This window comes from Akebia trifoliata, chromosome 6 (assembly GCF_017979445.1).
Source record: "Akebia trifoliata isolate Shusen 1 chromosome 6, ASM1797944v1, whole genome shotgun sequence".
Classification (NCBI taxonomy): domain Eukaryota; kingdom Viridiplantae; phylum Streptophyta; class Magnoliopsida; order Ranunculales; family Lardizabalaceae; genus Akebia; species Akebia trifoliata.
In genome coordinates, this window is record NC_141380.1 from 15,743,302 (window position 1) to 15,762,939 (window position 19,638).

General features: G+C 35.6%; 1 protein-coding gene across 8 annotated transcripts in view; it reads left to right on the top strand.

Moving 5' to 3' along the window:
* Positions 1-381: 381 nt before the first annotated feature.
* LOC147400312 (elongation factor P (EF-P) family protein) overlaps positions 382-19,638 on the top strand; it is a 34,239-nt gene continuing 14,982 nt past the window's right edge. For 4 of the 8 annotated variants that reach the window (XR_015179300.1, XR_015179301.1, XR_015179299.1 and 1 more), the window contains exons 1-7: positions 395-748; positions 944-974; positions 1,092-1,105; positions 3,036-3,086; positions 9,011-9,080; positions 19,200-19,266; positions 19,393-19,460. Coding sequence is in view for 5 of the 8 variants with exons in the window: in XM_086445959.1 (XP_086302085.1) it covers positions 554-748; positions 944-974; positions 1,092-1,105; positions 3,036-3,086; positions 9,011-9,080; positions 19,200-19,266; positions 19,393-19,460 (496 nt within the window). In the remaining 3 variants the exon portion in view is untranslated. Of the gene's footprint in view, positions 749-943; positions 975-1,091; positions 1,106-3,035; positions 3,087-9,010; positions 9,081-19,199; positions 19,267-19,392; positions 19,461-19,638 lie in introns of all 8 variants that reach the window. The other 4 variants (XM_086445954.1, XM_086445956.1, XM_086445955.1 and 1 more) reach the window with 4 other exon arrangements.

Below are 19,638 nucleotides of genomic sequence, written 5' to 3' on the forward strand. Positions count from 1 at the left end.
TGATCTACATAACACAAATTATCGAACAAGCATTTGAGAATATGTGATTGCAATATTTGTGGTGAATGCTACGATGGTAGGTTTTCAATAACATTTTAAACTTAATTTAACCTAAAAATTAATTTAAGAAGAGGTTGATTATGGTGTTTGTGGTAACTCGACATGGTGGTGTTTGTGGTGCTACTCACGTGAAAACTTACTCGATAGGGATTGATATTGATGGATTTCAACAATTATATTGCGTAAAAAAGGATGAAGAGGGCCACATTTTTTAAGGAACTCTGACAGTGATGGCTGTTCCGATGACTGTGTTGTATGGAGGGAATCCAAACTACTCAAAAATTGAGGAAGAACGTGGGTTGCTTTCGTATAGTAGATTGACATAATCGTGAAACCAAAAATATGGGATTGCCTTTAGTACATGGGTGGCTCTAATGAATAATTGGTGTGCCTTTATAATTTCCCATTTCCAAACCCTTGTATCAGAAATCAGAATAGGGAAAATATTATTTCTCTCCCATCTTCTACGCCTCATCAGTAGAAGGCCGTACAAATGCATGCTTTAAGAAGACGATTGCCTCACATTCTATTCGCTTCTTCCTCTTCTTCTTCTCTGAGAACTCTTACCACTCACAGAGCATCACATCCCCTGCTGACGAATTTGCCCAATAATTCACTGCCACGTGGCACTTTGGTGGCCCCATGGTCCGCCATCCAACATCGTGGTTCTAAAGTTCTTGGCATCGATGTACGTCTTATTCTACAATTTCCGAATTCCCATTTCTTTCTCAATTTCAAATTTTATTTTTAATTTTTTTTTGGTTTTTATAAATTAAATGAGCGAGTTGTTATTTAGAATTTCTTTATGTGATCTTTCTGCCGTAAATTATGCTTTTGTTTGACTGTGTTATTTTGGTTCATAACTCAATCTGAATTGTTGCAGGTCAGATTCGGAAATGTCATTAAAAGAAAAGGTTGAATTCTTATCTATATCCATTAATTTTGTTGAAAATTTCCTTAATTCACAGATTCACTAATTCGTTTTGTGTACACTATACAATTGCAATCCATGCTGATTTCATCTACTTCAGGGCGTATTTATCAGGTATGAGATTGGTTGATGATATATATATATATATATAGGGGGCGGTTCAAGGGCCATATGAGAAAACATATGAAAAAACTTTCGTTTTTTAAAATAAGAGTTAGAGGTTTTGGATTGAGCTGATTTTTTGCAAGGATGGTCACTATGATGAAAAGATCATCCTCACAAAAAATCAGCTCAATCAGAAACTTCTAAATCCATCAAAAGTGATTTACAAATTAGTGATAAAAATTGGTAAAAAATCGACGGTCCACATTCTAAATCACTTTTAATGGGGTTAGAAGTTTCAGATTGGGCTGATTTTTTTTTTTTTTTGGATGATCTTCCCATCATAGAGATCATCCTCACAAAAAATCAGCTCAATCCAAAATTTCTAACCCATATTTTAAAATTTTATTAAAAATGAAAGTTTTTACATATGTTTTCTCATATGGCTCTTGAACCTGACCCATATATATATATGGGAAATGTTCAGCACCAAACATTTTGGCAAAACATTTTTCAAAACATGGGTTAGAAGTTTTGGAATGGGCTGATTTTTGGTGAGGATGATCTCTACGGTGAGGAGATCATCATCACCAAAAATCAGCCCATTCCAAAACTTCTAACCCATGTAGGAAAAAAATGGTTGGCTAAAATGTTGGCCAAAATGTTTGGTGCTGAACGGGACATGTTGGGCAAATGGTTGGCTGCTGAACCGTCCCCATATATATATATATCTGGGAAATGTTCAGTAGCCCTAAAGTTTGCCAAGTTTGGTGCCAAACATTTTTCAAAATATGGGTTAGAAGCTTTGGAATAAGCTGATTTTTTGTGAGGATGATCTCTATGATGAGGAGATCATCCTCACCAAAAATCAGCCTATTCCAAACCTTCTAACTCATCAAAAGTGATTTACAAAAATTGTACGGTCCACAATTTTTCAACTTGTAAACTAGGGTTAGAAGTTTTAAAATGAGCTGATTTTTTTTGAGGATGATCTCTTCACCGTAGAGATCATCCTCATAAAAAATTAGCCTATTCCAAAACTTCTAACCCCATCAAGAGTGATTTACAAAAAATGTTTGGCACCAAACTTGGCAAACTTTAGGGCTGCCGAACCGCTCCCTATATATATATATATATATGGGAAATGTTCAGCAGCCAATCATTTACCCAACCATTTGCCCAACATGTTTTGTCCTACATGAGTCAGAAGTTTTGGAATGGGCTGATTTTTGGTAAGGATGATCTCTACGGTTAGAAGATCATCCTCACCAAAAATCAGCTCATTCCAAAACTTCTAACCCCATGTTTACAAGTTGAAAAATCGTGGACCGTCCATTTTTTGTAAATCATTTGTCATGGGGTTAGAAGTTTTGGAATGGGCTGATTTTTGGCCAGGATGATCTCCTAGAGATCATCCTCGCCAAAAATCAGCCCATTCCAAAACTTCTAACCCATGTAGGACAAAACATGTTGGGCAAATGGTTGGGTGCCGAACGGGACCATATATATATATATATATATATATATGTATATGGATTAGGATCCGTATACACATAAAGCTACAATGTGTTTTGTCTTATATGGGCAAAAATGTTTGGAATGGCTGATTTTTTGTGAGGATGATCTCTATGGTGAGGAGATCATCCTTGCCAAAAATCAGCCTATTATGAAACTTCTAGCCCCATGTTTAGAAGTTGAAAAATTTTAGACCGTCCAATTTTTGTAAATCACTTTTGATGGGTTAGAAGTTTCGGAATGGGATGATTTTTTGCAAGGATGATCCCCTAGAGATTATTCTCACAAAAAATCAGCCTATTCCGAATCTTTTTAACCATATAAGACAAAAGCATTGTAGCTTTATGTGTCTACGGAACCCGACCCTATATATATATATATATGAAAACTAATAAATTTTAAAAATGTCTCTTTTTCTTGGTTTTAGGTCCTAAAATCACAACACACACAGCATGGAAGAGGAGGAGCAACAATACAGGTTTATTTTTAAAAATCCATTTTTCTAATTTTGGTGATGTTTGTTAACCAAGACACTTAGATCGTGCAACTGGTGCAAGATTTTATTGTGCATTCACGGGGAACTGTGTTTGTTGTTTTTAAATCCCTTTCGATTTTCTATCTATACTTTGGGCTAATGGTGAGATTTTATTTATTTATTTTTCTTTCTGTGCAAGGCCTCAAGTAAATGCCAAATGCTTTACTTATAAATGGTACATGACATGGTAGAAGTTTTTCTCTTTTTCTTTTTCTTTCTTTTTTTTGATGGGCTTGTGCCGTGATACAATTGAATTTGGAGGGATAAAATCCTCTCTCATTTGGATCGTTCATTCACATTAATTAGCACATCTTGAAGTGGACGCATGTCATTATTTGGGTAGAACTCTATCTAATTAGGGAAGAATCCTAATTTGAGAGGCTTTTTTGCCTTTAGATAATTACTTTATTTAGATATGGGTAAATATGACAAGTCTAATTTGATTAAAATTAGGGTTCCTGGCTAAAAGTCATTGTAAAAGAGGAGGAAAAATAAGAGGAAGAGCGATATCTTAGGGGAGAATGCAATCATGTAATATGAGATTCATAATATAGTGGAATGACTCCTCAAGCCCGTGAATGTAGCCATCTTTGTTGAATCACGTAAAAGATCCCTTGGCATTGTAAGTGAGAACGGATTAGGAAATCACAACAAATCCATGTTTAATGAGCGGAGGGCTCCCAAAGATCAATCTTGGAAGGAATAGGTTGTTGATTTATTTTTATTGAGGGTCATATCTACACAATTTCGTGGGTGCTCAGGGCAGCCATGAGTGGGGGCGCCATCCCAAGTTCATCCATGGATGGCAAAAAGGGTCATGTACACAACAGTCATGATAGACCTATTGTGTGTCAGCAATAATATAGGAGGTCGCGAGGTGTGATGCGACTTATAACTAGATTTATATGGTCAAATCTAATAAGGTTGTGGCGGTGGTCCAATCATGACAAGAATCAAGTTTATAGCACTAAAGGTGAGTCAAGATCTTCAAAGCAATACCTAACCAGATTGGGTTGTTAAACCCTTACTTTCAGATCGGTGTTGGGAACCACGAAGATAAGGTGGTGTTTATGTTCGTGTGGTAAGGTGTTACTTTATCAAGGAGATGGTTTGGTGTATGGTAACGTGCAAAGTAAGGATACCAATGAGATACATGCAAAGCAAGGAAAGAAACGGTAAAAAAAGTTAGTATTACCTTCTAAAAAAGGGTTAGTATTAGCGGTTTATTTAACTTGTTTTCCATAGTTTGATGTGTATGGAAGCCTTACACTATGTTGGTAAAAGTTATGAAAAGGTGAGAGATTTTTGGTGTATTACATGCACATCAACTTAGATTTGATGTGCATGTGAACCCTCCCTTGAGTTTAAAACATATGGAAAATGAAAAGGTAAACTTGATGTGTGGCATACACATCAAACTTGATATATGTGAATCTAAAGAAGGGCAAAAATTAAAAAAGGAAAGGGGGTGGCTTAAAAAAATAATAATGAAAGAAGAAGAAAAAAAAGAGAAAAAATGGAGGGAAGGAGGTGCTTGGTGATTTGTGTTGTGGAGGTGAAGGAGCAGAAAAACAAAATAAATAAAAAGAAGAATAAAGGGTACAAGCAAGATTCACAAACCATATGTTGTGTTGTACAACATTAATGGCGGTAACTGAGGGTGGATAAAGATGGTGCTCTGTTCATGGCGGCGGCAATAAGCAAAGGAAAATAAGGGATTCCGAGGGAAAACATTGTTTAGTATAAGTGAGGAGCAGTTCGGTCTACCTCTTGTCTTTCACCCAGGGAGAGAGAAAGATAGGGGATTTTGGGCAAAAATGATCATAACATAGGGCATGTCATGTATGGAGTTTGTTAGGGGTGTACCACCTTAACATCAGATTTTGATGTATCTTGGTTGCATGAGCCACAACCACATGTGTTGGTAGTTGTTGTGAGGCCCAATGTGAAAATGGAAAGGGTTAAAAGAATGGTGCAAAACAGAGATGTATAGGGGTAGAGGGGTTAGAATTTGATATTTGATATGGCCACGCACAAGACGAAATAGCCAAGTTTATGGTGGGATGTGCAAGGAGTTAGTGATCCTTGGTAGTACTTTTTGGATATGGTTGGGGTTGATGGTGTGAAGCAACCACATCGTAGGATATGCTAATCCAATCCAAGGTCCACATGTTGGCTGCGATGGGCATTACGATACATATGTACGACAGGAAGGATCATAGTGCAAGGTACAATTTTCTTGAATTTACCTCAATCGAGTGGATTAATTGCTCAGGGGCTTAATTCATGCCGAGCCAATTTTTGTAAGCTGGGTTGGCTTGACAAATAAGAATGTGAGCTAATTCAATACCCAACTTGATCGAAGTCTAGGGACTCCGCTGAGTTAAATGGTTCAACTTTTTTTCTCGACCTCTGACCCACCAAGTTATATTGTATACACGGGGGGCTAGATTTAAGCTCAGTCTGTGAGGTAAAAATTATTAAATTCTACTTAGGGGCTTGATCTGAGTATAATTAATTAGGGATTTGGTGTTACCTAAGAATGTAATATTAGTAGGATTTAAATAAATGAAGTGCTCTTTTTATGTTTTCAATAAGGGAAGTGAATGTATTTTGCTCAAACTTTTATAAGGTATATCGATTTACTGATGACCCATGTTATTAAAAAATGATCTTTTAATAAAAAGCTTGTCTTTATGCAAACTAAATTAACCTCCACTTGTTCAAGTCTTTCAATTTGGTTTGATAGTTTCCTCGAGCCTTGCTTTTAAGTAAGAGTAGATGAAGGGAAATGATGTCTTTAAGCTCGGATTGAGGGGGACCGAGGCCTACACTTGAGGAGAGTGGATGAAGGGAAAAAACATTCTTTCAGTTTGGTTCAATAATATCCCCGAGCCCTACTTTTGAGGGAGAGTAGATGAAGGGAAATGTGTCTTTTAGCTCGGTTCATGGGGATCGAGGCACACTCTTGTGGGAATGTGGATGAAAACCAAGTCTTTTAGCTTGGGGACCGAGACCTACTCTAGAAGGAGAGTGGATGAAGGAAAAAGGCTAAGTCTTTTAGCTCGGGGACTGAGGCTCACTCTTGAGGGAGAGTGGATGAAGGAAAAAAACAGTATTTTAGTTCAGGGAATCGAGGCCCACTCTTGAGGGAGAGTGGATGAAGGAAAAGGCTAAGTCTTTTAGCTCGGGGATTGAGGCCTACTCTTGAGGGAAAGTAGATGAAGGAAAAATGGTAAGTCTTTAATCTCAGTTTGTTAGGGGAATTGATCCTTACTCTTAAGGGAAAGTAGGTGTGAAAAAGGTTAAGTCTTTTGGTTCGGTTCATTGAGGGATCCGAGCGCCGTTTTTGAGGGATAGTTGACACTGAAGGGTTAAGTCTTTCAGGTTGGTTTGTTAAGGGAACCGAGCTTCATTCTCAAGGGAGAGTGGGCCCTAAAGGATTAAGTCTTTCACGTTGGTTCATCAAGGGAAGTGGACCCTAAAGGTTAAGTTTTTAAGCTCAGTTCGTTAAGGGAATCTAGCCATACTCCTAGGTTGAGTAGGAATAAAGATGGTTAAGACATTTTCTAGGTTCAGTGTGGAAATCCGACCCGTTGTGGGTCAGTTGGTACTTAAAGTGGAACTCGACCTCTTTGTCAATTGGTTGGTGAAAGAAATTGAAATGGAAAGACTGGGCTCCTCCCAAGGAATCAAGCTTGACTCACAGGTTGGTCGGTTTATCAGATGGCAAGTCTTAGTTCAGTGGAAGATTAGATTTGTGCGAAACATGGAACAAGGTAAGCTCGGGAGCTCAGGAATGAAATCAAGAATGGCGCTCATTCATGAAGGAGCGTTAGAAGCTGCAAAGTTCTCGAAGATAAATCTCAACACTTCAATCTCCACCTTCAAGAAGGAGTTATTGTGGAGAGATAAAATCCTCTCCCGTCTAGACCATTCATTCCTTCCAATCAGCATGCATCTCGAGACATACAAGTGGCGTTATTTGGGTGAAATTCTATCTAATTAGTGAAGAATCCCAATTTGGGAGGATTCTTCCCCTTTATATATTTACTTTATTTAGATAAGGGTAATATGACAGATCTAATTTGATTAACATTAGGTTTTCTATTTTAGGTTTAGGGTTTTTCTATTTAAAAGGATAAAGCCATTGTGAAAGAGACGGAAAAATGAGAAGAAAAGAGGCATCTAGGGGGAGACTGCAATTATGTAAATTGGGATTTAGAATATAGTTGATGGCTCCCCGTAAAAATCTCTTGTGTTCTTTATCTTTCCTGTTACATATATGGTTTGTGGGTGTGGGATCTAGATTGGGATTGAGATCTCGAGGATCATTGGCGAATCTTTGGTATTTCGAGGTAAATCACAAAAATTACCTCTATAATTTATTGTAGAGGCATTTTTGCATCCACCTCGAGATTTCGATCCAAATCAAGATCTCACACATAGATCATAAAGAAATAAACTAAAATAGGGAACGCGAGAGATTTTTTACTAAGTTCAGCAAAGATGCCTACATCCACGGGCTCGAGGAACTATTCCACTATAATCTGTAACCATATTACATGAGTATCTCCTTTACATCATATCCCCAAGAAATTTCTCCTGTATCCCTATTTTCTTCTTCTTTTTTCCTCCCATTTTATCATGACTTTTGGTCCTTTAAATAGAAAAAACCCTAAATCTCAAATAGGAAATTTAATTCTAATTAAATTACAATTGTCATATTTATCCTTATTTCAAATACATTAATCATCTAAAAGGGAAGAATCCTCCCAAATTGGGATTCTTCCCTAATTAAATAGAGTTCCACCCAAATAACACTACGTGTCCGTCTCAAGATTCCCATTGATTGGTGTGAAATGAACGGTCTAGATGGGAGATGATCTTTATCCCTCCACAATCTATAGTGATTGACTGCCTTCATTATGTTGTCGCTAGCAAATACTACTTGTGATGGCCTATTGGTTCTCCAAGTATGGAACTTTCATTGTGTGGAGTGCTTTATCTCTTGTTTCCCAGTCTGTCTCCATTAGTTGATATACAGAATTGGAAAGGAATTCCAGATCATTCAGATTTCAGGTTCGGGTTTGGGATATAGATGGAATCAAGAGGGAAGAAATGATCTGGTTTCAAAGGCTTGATCAACTGGCTCTATTGGCCAAAGCCAAGGGGAGAAGCTGAGGTCCCACAACTCAACAATCTCACCTTTTCTTTAAACAGAATTTAAGGGGCCACACAATACTACTAGTCACTCTTTTCGGCACATCATAAGCCTCACCATCAGATGTCGAATCCGTTGAATAGGAATCCCTTGATCCGAGAAGAATGCACTTAACGTTTATGTGATCCCATACGTTTCTTTTGGAATCTCATGATAATTAAAAGATATGGATCTATCTTTTTCTTTTTTGCAAAGGTAGAAGGTTGCATAGTCTCAATTTTGAAGGGCTGTTATAATCATAACATCTTAACAATTATAATGCATAGCTTTTTTGTATGAGCACGCTATGTCCCTCGATTGTATTCATGGAGGATGGCTCTAAATGATAACCTTACCTTCTTGAGTGAGCCTATATCATGGTTTAAAATTTTATTTTTTTTCTCAGAGTGTCTCAGTTCATGGGTGAACGCAATGAGACAAAGAAGATTTTTCTTGGTTTGTCTTGGTATGTCTTGGTATGTCTCATACTCTCGCCATTGTCTCCTACTGTTTGTCTTTCAACTGATTGAGACATATTGAGACTTCAAACCATGGTCTATGTCATCTGTAGTATGATCTTCCCTGGGCACTATTTTTTCATGTCACATCAATAGATTTATTTATTTTGTTGAGGTTAATATTGAGATATTTTTGCCTGTTACAGGTGGAGCTCCGTGATGTTGATAGTGGAAACAAAGTTACTGAAAGATTTCGCACAGATGAGGCTATTGAAAGTATGTATCTTTATTCTTGACTACTCAATTTCGTCTGTGGTTACTGAGTTGAATAATCCTAAGAAAAAATTGAATATGATTTCTTCCTTCCCTTTACTGTTTATGACTTTAGTTTTAGTGGAACTCATGCTGAAATGGTATTGTTTATAAATTATATTGCTTAAAGATAAACCTATGATCTATATTGCCACAAAAGGTATGTCAAGGATCACATGTTGGAACCTCATGGTCCTTAAGGACCAGGTAATGGAATTCATAGATAAATTAATAGACCTAGGTGGGATAGGAGAATTGAAAAAGTGAATAGAGATGAGGATAGAGATCATATTAAGAAACAAAAGAATTCCATACAGGTACAACTCTTTTTTGAACAAAGTGAAAAAAAGGTGATCTATTATGTGTATTTTTTTATTAGCGAATATTATTTTTATGAATAATTAGATGTTCTCCCTGCCAAAAAATTATATTTTTGTTATTTTTTATAATTTTTATCAATATTTTTAGCATAATGTTTTTAGTGAAGAGTATTTTGGTCTAATTTTATTGTTTATCAAAATATTTCCATTGAAAATTTGCATTTTTGTGCCGAACATTTAATTAGTTATCAGAAATACATTGAAGGTCTGTCAATGGATCGAGTTTGGATCGGATTAGGGTCAATTTGGTACCAATCCAATAAGGGTTGGATTGGACCTAGAACTGATCCAATAAGCATTGGATTGGACTTTTATCGGTTTGAGCTTTTACCGGATCTCAATATTAAGGTCCAAATCCAATCCAATAACAAATGAACCGGATCTGGATTGGGGCAAAACCGACTTGATATACAAATTTAAATAAACTTCATATATTAAATAAAATATAATATATTTTAGATACTTCTTCACATATCATCAGATCATTATCGGATCGGGACATGGTTGATCTAGAACCGATCCAATAAGAAATGGATCAGGACCTTATCGGATACGATCCTTATTGGAATCCAAATCCTCGATCCAGACCCAAAGTATCAGACCAAAATGGATCGGATTTCAGATCTGATCTGATCCATTGTCCCCGGCATATTTCGCAAGGTGAACAGTGATTTCTGCTGAAAGATATATGAAAAAAAATTGTTGGTTAATTTCATTCATGCCTTTTGAAAATGGAAGTATTTTGGTATATTTCGTGCGCATGTTTTAAATTTAGTTCTTTTCCCAATCCTTTAGCAATTAATTTTCTGAAGCTGTAGATGCCATAGGACAGTGTTTGATTTCATTGCTATTTTGAGCAACTATGAGTAGCACTGAGAGATACCAATATCCTAAATAGAGCCCAAGGATGTGCAGAAAGACATTTGTAGATCATCCAGCCCAATCAATATCATACTAAGCCTATAAACATAAAATAGTATCTGATAATAGAGAACTTGTGTTAGAATTACATTTTCCTGCCTGCCATAGAACAAAGGTCGAAGGGGATATACATTACTTAGAAAACAGTGGGTTATTATGTCTGATATGGAGGCATCTAGGAGTTTCCATGATGTGGAGGGACTTGTTGCATTGTGACATGCTAGATTTTTTCAATGGGGAATACTTCTTACTTATAGTTCCAAAATCAGGAATCAAGATTCAGATGAAACCTTCTCTTCCAGCAGGCATTTAGAACTTTTTGGCTGGGTGGATGTATCGATGTGGTAATGTCTATCTATGGATTCTTTAGAAGACTAATTTAATCTTAGTCGGAAGAAGCCCAGTTCAGTCTTTTGGATTTACCGAGGTTCGTACATTCTTGCCTTTTCTCCAAGAGGAAGGCTGCTTTGGAGAATGCTTCTCTTCATTATTTGTTGGAGAATTCAGAAGCAACGAAAGGAAGAGGACATTTATGATATTATTATTTTCATTTTCAAGTGGACATTTCAAAGAATGCAAGGGCTGTTTTTTTGAAAATTTGTTACTTACCCGGAACCTCAAAGTCCAGGGTTGGGACATTAGCTTCTGTTTTGCTTATGTGTATCAATCTTGTATTGCATCGGTAAATCACTCCGACCTTTTCGGTTTTGTGCTGTTGCCTTCCATTCTTTTAATAAATCCTATTCTATACTTAGAAAAAAAAAAGATGGAGATGCTTAATTTGAGCAATGCCCATAAAGTTGTACTTTTCTTGACATCCAAGATTTGAAACTACATTGTTATTTGTGAAGCATGACCCTTCATCATCCATTTTTTTCGATAGATAAAATAATTTTCTTATTGAAGAAAGAAGGAAAGGAGGCTGGCAGCACCTACAAGAAAGCAATAAACTCACTCCCTAGAATTGCACATCTGATCCCACCCAAGTAAAGTGTTCAAAAGATCTCTTTGAACAGGTTACACGAAAATAAATAAATAAATAAAGGAAAACCAATGATAGAAATTATCACTTCCTAAATGGAGTGTTCCTTCCTTCAAAGGTTCTGTTGTTCCTTTCCTTCCATATGCCCCAGCACACGGCAAAAGGAGTTAGTGTCCACGAGATCCTTTCTTTGTGCGAAAAGGCCTTAATGTGTTAAGGTTGGAAGAGATTAACTTCCTTTATGAAGGAGTAATGAATATGAAGATAATTAGCGGATTCCCCACAAGCTTTGCAGAGGAAACAAAAATCAACAAAATTATGTCTTTACCCATTATTTGGTTAAAATCCTTCCTAGATCCGACCTCTAAAGAAAAAAAGGATACTTTGGACGGAGCTCTGGTCCCCAGAAGGCCACCTCAGGAAATCAGAGAGATGACTGTACAATGGAGTTGTAAAAAGATTTTAATGAGTTAACACCTTGTCACGACTCGAGGCCCACACTCTTTGATCCTCCACCATAGGTTGGAGATTCACAACCTCCTGAACTTTCCATTTATTAAAGTCTCTCCTATAAATAAAGTCCCAAGATAATTCTGTCCCAGATCAAACCATTAAATCTTTTATCAAAGGGTGGAAAAACCGCATCATCTGTTCTCCTAGAATCTTACCCTATTGCCCCTTCCAACTCTAAAACAAATCTTGCTCTGAAACTCCATCATAATTTTACAAAACTCTTTCAAAGTGCTACACCTGTGGGACGAAAGACCTCACCTCCTCGCTTTCCCACCCCAAATTCATAATCTCTCATATTTCACTTTACTCACTTCCTTCCACAAATTATTTCTTTCATCCCCAAACCTCCCCAATCACTTTCCCAACAAAGTTGAGTTCATGATCCTAAGTCCTAACCTTTCTAATACCCAATCCTTCTTTTGTTTTGGGGAGCAAATCAATTTTCATTTCACAAGGTAAAACTTCTGAACATAGTCACCAAGTCGGAATACAGGTTTAAAACGGCGAGGGAAAACTTCATAAAAGTGGGAAAGAAAAGAGAGCAAATGGGAAAAAAACGAAAGATATACAAAATAATAAAAAAATCATGAAAAACATTATATATATATATATAATATATATATATATATATATATATATATATATATTGGCGTTTGGAGGCCCTAAAGAGAGCCAAACATTTTTTCAATGTGTGGGTTAGAAGTATTGGAACAGGCTGTTTTTTGTGAGGATGATCTCTATGATGAGGAGATCATCCTCACCAAAAACCAGCCCATTCTGAAACTTCTAACCCCAACAAAGGTGGTTTACAAAAAAAATGGTCCACGGTTCTTTAACTTGTAATCCCTATTTTGAAAAATGTTTGGCTCTCTTTAGGGCATCCAAACGCTTCCCTATATATAATATTAGACTTTTAGTAAATGTTTTCAATATATTTTTCAGCAAAAAAAAAAAAAAACATTATTGAGTATCTATGTGGGTCTGTTTGGTCACAACAGAAATTGTTTTACATATCCTGAATATGATTGTAATGATCCTGTGGGTGGAAGCCCTTAGCCAAATTAGCTTCCATGCTATTTGTTTGACACTGATTTTGATATGGGTTTTGTCTGCATATTGTTTGTCTAATATGGCATCCAAAAACTGATTTATTTCCACAGGGATGTAGAGGTAATTTTTTAAAGAATGTTTTTAAGAAAATTAAAAAAAGTTATTATTCACAGTTGAATTTTAATTTTAAGTTTGAGAGTTCAGTAGTTGTAGCGTCCCCAAATTTTAACACAAATCCCCATGATTCAATGCTAGAATCCCAAGACAATAAGTAACACTCCCCATAGATGATAACAATATAAATAGACAAACAAGTTTAAAAGGTGATAAGTTGCATGGAAAGACATAGACTAAATAGAACTCGTGTCCAAAATACCACATAAACATTAGGGTATCAGAGTGTACTCAAAGATGAAAATCAACATAATAATAATAGAAAGGAAATGACATAACATTGCCAATAAAATAGTTCTCTCACTAACAATAGATATTACCTTCTTACTCAAAATAAAGCAAAGGATCCTAAACCTGAACTACAACTGGACTAGTGAGCATAATCCCAATGCTTGCCTGGGAGTGGACTCTGATCGACAGTGTGTCCTAGCAAGGGCTGGAACTCCTTTAGAGATTCCTTAACTAAGGGAGGATCTGCAATTGAAATGATAGGGTGATTAATAGGGGAGTTACCCAGCAGGTAAACAACCATCTCAAACTAATAGTCCCTTAGGTATGAAACAATCAATCATTTTAAAGCATTTGAAACATATGCAAGGTTTTTCAGTGTAAACAAAAGTAAAGTTATTTGTATTAACGTTGTAAACATTAGTAAATCCACAATTTGTAAATAATTTAATTATAATTGACATGGCATTTCTAATAGAACTAAATACAAACATTGGTAGTGTAATTGATAAGAGTATTGAAAATCATGACTGGATACATCCTACTCAAGATCCGATTGTCCCAGACTTCATAGGTATAGAACCCCACCGTTAGTTTTTGATTTTGTGGCCGATTGCTGCACTTACCACACTTGGGTGACTATTTATCTGGCTCAAATTGGCCATTGACTGTAATCATATGGTACAGGTATTTTCACGAAGTATTAATATGTTCGACTTCTTTAGACTATTAATGATCATTGACTAGTCATCTTCATCTAAGCCTATCAGGTAAACATATGATTCTTATAAGGCATCTCTACTTGTGTACAAATTACCTTTACATTACATAGTTCATTAGTAAAGATATAACGGAATCTCCCGGATCTCAATTATGATGATACTTTCCTATGCATCACATACTAAATAGGAGTTTATCATCCCAATTGTACATCCTATGATAGTATGTTACTCCAGAAATGACATGATAGACTATCCCTTCAGGTATTCATAGACTCTTTAATAGATCTCAAAATAGTTACATATGTATATTTTTCTTTTTGAAAACAAAATAGAAATTAACATTATAAGTGAATGTAATAGATATCTAGTTTCCTACCATGCAATTGCCTAATATGACAAACATATATAACGGTCTCATGCTCATCACTTGTACAGAAAAGTAAATAAATATGCAATATTGCCTCACGATAACTGAAAGTAAATATTAATCCTGGGTATTCACTCACTAACACACACATCCAAAAGAGTTTACACTCATTTCTGAAACATAAGGCATTCTACTTACAATGTTATTCCTTGGAACTTTAACATTCAAATCATTTTCTTTTCAAATTCAACCAATCTTGTACGCCCTTTTGAAATAAAGCTTACAATCAATTTTAAATTTAAAAAATTATTTTTTGACAAAAATGATAAAAAAAATGGGCTTCTAAGGTGATTCACACAAGGTTTTTAGAGGCGTGTGAGGCTTACGTCTTGAGGCATGCCTCAAAATGAGGCACACCTAAAGATGAGGCTCATTAAAAATGCCCTTAGGCATAAGCTTGAAACCATAAAGCAAAAAAGGTTTACACCTCAAACCATGAGACACCTAAAAGGCATACACCTCAATGTGAGGCACACCCCTTTTGACCGAGGCACATGCCTCACATTATTATTATTTTTGTTTTAAATAATGCATTTGTTCCTCATTCATCTTATTCGTTTCTTCCTAATTTACTTATTTACTTATTTTTTATTATCTAAGTTAGATCTTATAAAAAAACAAATCTTCTTTTTCTTTGTTACTACTAGTACGCAATATAATTGGAGCATTTAGAAATAAATTCTAATACAAAATAGTGATATATAAAAAGAAAATCATTGAGTTAAGTTGATTTAGAAATAATTTTTCATAGTATATAGTGTTATACAAATGAAGTTTGTGAAAAAATAATATTTCCTTGTAGTTTTGCAATTAATATAAAATGGTTAGTTATTATAGAGACTTCCAACTATTCAAATTCAAAATAATTCTATTTTGCTAAAATATAAAGCGATAGTATTTTATATTATTATTTATTGTTATGGATTAAAACTTGAAATTCAAATTGTGGATTTGAAATTTATAAAAATGCAATGACTATCCTAATTTTTAGTTTTTTACATAAGAAATGTATTGAATCGATTCGTTTTAATGAATAGATCCGATCACAACTTTGAATATGGAATTCAAAGGGATCAAATAGGAAATGATACTCTAAATCATAGAACTATAATGAAATATATGATCAACTAACATTTATCAAATTTGAAAAAGAGTCAGAAGAAATGGTTCGATCCTCTTATTTCTCTAACTGAGAGATCCATGAATTGGGATCCTGATGCATATGATACAAATGGTCTAATGGGAGCAAGAATCTCCAGGAACCTTTCATTTCTGTAATGTTATATTATCCATTTAAAAATATCATGCATGTAAGGCTTACGTTTTACGCCTTGAGGCGTTGGCCAACCAAGCGCCTTGCCTCACGCCTTAGCGTTTGAAAACATTGGATTCACATAGTGTCATGCGATCGACACCAATTCAGGTGACCGAACCCGAGAAGTGCTAAATTTTGCATTTTGGTACATGAGGCTCTCATTGGGTCGACTGAACCTAAGAGTTGCTCACTTTCCACTTCTTCATGGGGCGACTGGTCAGTAGATCGAGGTGGAAGGTGGATTGAACAAACCTGAAAGGAGTGCATTTTGCACTTCTTCATAGGGCGATGGGTGGGTCAACCGAGGTTTGTTGATCGGTCGACCGAGCGGAAAGGTTTTGTTACCTTCTCCTAAGATTTTTGCCCCAAATTCACCAAACTTTCCAAAAATCAATTTCAAAACAACATCCAAAAAGAAACACACCAAATAATTAATTCTAAACATGAATTTTGTAAAAGGTATAATTTTTTGTCTAATTTATAACAAACTATAGGGTTTTGAATTAAAAATTACAATGCACCAAAAACTATGACTATTAGGAAGATCTAAAAGTTTCATACCTCAGATCCAAGTTATAAAGTCCACAAAGAACGTGAAAGATCAAGTTGAGTAGGATGATTCACTCCCGAAAGTGATCGAAGGCAAAGGCTTTACTTTTTTGGTTCCCCTTGAAGCTTGCGATGAGTTGACTGATTCTCTCTTCTACGCTAAAGCCTAACGAAACCTCCAAGTTGATGAAAATCAAGGATGAATGTGGAAGGAGGCTAGGGTTTGTTCTTGGAGAAGAACATAAAATTCTGTAAATTTTCTCTGATTTTAGCATTTAGAGTGACCTAGGGACGTAAGAGGAACTTGTTTTCTATTATTTAAATTCACTATGCCCCAAGCTCCGATTTAAACGAACTTATAGTTTTTTTTGAGTGATTTTTCGATATGGACTTAATGGTGTAATCGGATTTATAATAAACAACTGCTATAAAAAAATTCCTATGTGATTAATCTTTGTTAAAAAAAAGGTTTAGAGTAGCCGTATATGTTCAACTCCTTGGATAAAGCTCAAAAAGTTTTTTTTTATTTTATATATTTGAATATGAGTTTTTACATGAAATCTAGAAGGTTGTCGTATTGGATTGCCAATGTGGTAATCCATGTGGGCCCAACAACCCTTAGTAAGATTTGAAATCTTACTACATTAGTGAGCGAAGTATTTTTCAATTGAGATTATAGTATGGTAGAGAGAGAAATTATAATGGGAAAGTGGAATCCCGTGTTTTTAGTGGGATTCCATTTTCTCCCTTTTTGATGTAATGCTAATCCCTTATGGGACCCGCAATTTTAATTAATAATTTAAAAACTGTGCGACAAACACTAAAAGGGTGGGTTAGCCAATCCAACCCTAGGGTTGGACAATTTATTCCATGTAACAAACATATCCAACATGATATGATTACATGTTTCTACGCATAATTGTACATTTTATGATGAAAACAAGTCTAACCATCAATGTATCTTTTGAGCAAAATAACTTACCGTTGGAAAATTTTAAAAACCATAACATCAATATATTATCATAAAATCCTACATTAAACAACATTTATGAGCTAAATCACAAACAACCATAGGCCTAAAAAAAGGGGTTCTTCTTCGTCTTCCTTTATAATAAAAAAACGTGTTTAAAACGTTAAAAACATTTCTTTTTTGAAAAAATCGAGTTATTTTTTTTCTATTATTTGAGGTACAAAACACATTTATATGAGATTAAAAAAAAAATGGAGTTATTTGTTACTATGCTTCCGAGTGCTTTCCATGCAATTCCAAAGGAAATTCCGAATCAAAATTTTTTAAATCCATTTCAACATTTCTATTCTTAGAAAATAAGGATAGGACAGATATTGATATACTCGGAAGGGTGCTTTTAATTGAAGTCAGCCTCACTCCTTGGATAGATATTTCACCTTGTAGGATTTAGGTCTTTTGCCAACACGCTTGATGATAGTGTCCCAAATGGATTTGATTCTATAAGCAGCTCCAAGTGGCAACCTGAGATAGGAAGAGGGAAGAGTATTAAGTTGACACTTGACACACTTAACACCACACAACGATGTGAATGTTAGGTACTAATCCAACTCCAGAAGCTTGCTCTTCTGAAAATTGATTGCCCATCCAGACACCATCTCAAAGCAATCCTCAGAAGTATCTTATATGATTCATAAAGGCGTCTATGGACATCAAAGCATAGTTGGCACTCGGCACACTGAATGTGAGATCCTGTTGAACTACTCAAATTTACCACTAACCAAGATAAAGCCCCAAGGGGACATTGCCTTTGACATCATATGACTCAAAGCTGCAGCAATGGTATCAAATAAGAAGGTGAAATGGATCTCCTTTCCTTAGACCTCTTGGGCTTCTAAAAAATCCCACAGAGATTCCATTCACTTAAACAGAAAAGATGCTGATGACACACATCTTCATCATCTTCTCATTTATGGAAAGGTATGTGTTAAGCAAAGCGCCACTACACAAGGAAAGAAGGAAGATGGTGATAGATATGCTCACTACCTTTCCAAAAAGTACCAAAATATACAAAAAGTACAACCAGACCACTATTAGAGAAATACAAGAAGTCTCCGTCTATAAACAAATTGGTCAAAGTTCAGGGCCCTAAATTATGTAAGTGAGAAGTTCAACAATAAAACAGAGCACTAATGTTGAGCTTCGCCTCTTGGATGGAAGAAGCCTGGACCTAGAAAATTCTTTGGTTCCTCCCTTTCCATAATGACTGGCACACTGCAGAAGAAAGAATGCACCAATGTATCCTACTATAAGAAGGAAAAAACATTGGTCTTCCACCCTTGAAGCAGCTCAAACTCCTTGCTAAAAATGATCCAGTACATCTAAAACAAATGAAATACTTCCTTCTGCGTTACTTAAGCAAAAGCACTTTGAGTAAGTAGATGATCGCTTATTTCACAACTGGCCTTACACAAGTGAGACATTTTGGAATCCTCATCTCCCTATAGATAAAATATTCCATACTGAGAATCTTGTTCCACGGTCCACGTGAAATATGCCGTCTTGTTGCGAATCATAAAGCTCCATACAATGAGTCCCCATCATCCTAATCCTCCGCTTATCCCAAACATTTGGGTTGGTAACATGAGTCCAATTCAGTCATTCAATTCTATCTAGACCCCCCTTACACAACTAATGTTGACATAGAACAAATTGCTAAAGTGATACTCATGGCTTTTTTATTGTATAATGTCACCAAATTGTTATTTCACACATGTAAATCTGCTTGTTTGGATTAATATGCGGTAAAGGAGGTCCCCTTTTAAGAATATTTACCCCATGTGATATGTTGCAGAAGTTTTTGTTGAAGAGAAATCTTTCACATTTTTGTATGCAGAAGGTGACTCAGTAATGATAATGGAGTGAGTTTTTTTGGTGCATTGATTCTCCTTTATTGGTGAACTTTTTTATTTTTTTTGGCTTCAGTTTATGCTGAACAAATTTACTGAATGTGTTTGCTCCTTTTTTCATTTTATGTTTTTTAACAGACCTAATACATTTGAGCAAATGGAAGTGCCCAAGGACTTGTTTAGCAAGGCGGCTGCCTATCTAAAAGGTATTTGCTTCATCAACTGGCAACTCTTGGTATTTCCTTAATTACTTCTGTGACATTCCAAAACCAAATTTCTTTGAAATAAATAATTTTCTTCTTTTTTGGTTCTAAGAAGTGTAAAAACATGTATGTAGAAGCATTCATACAACTTACATAACTCAATTTGACATTAGAACTCATC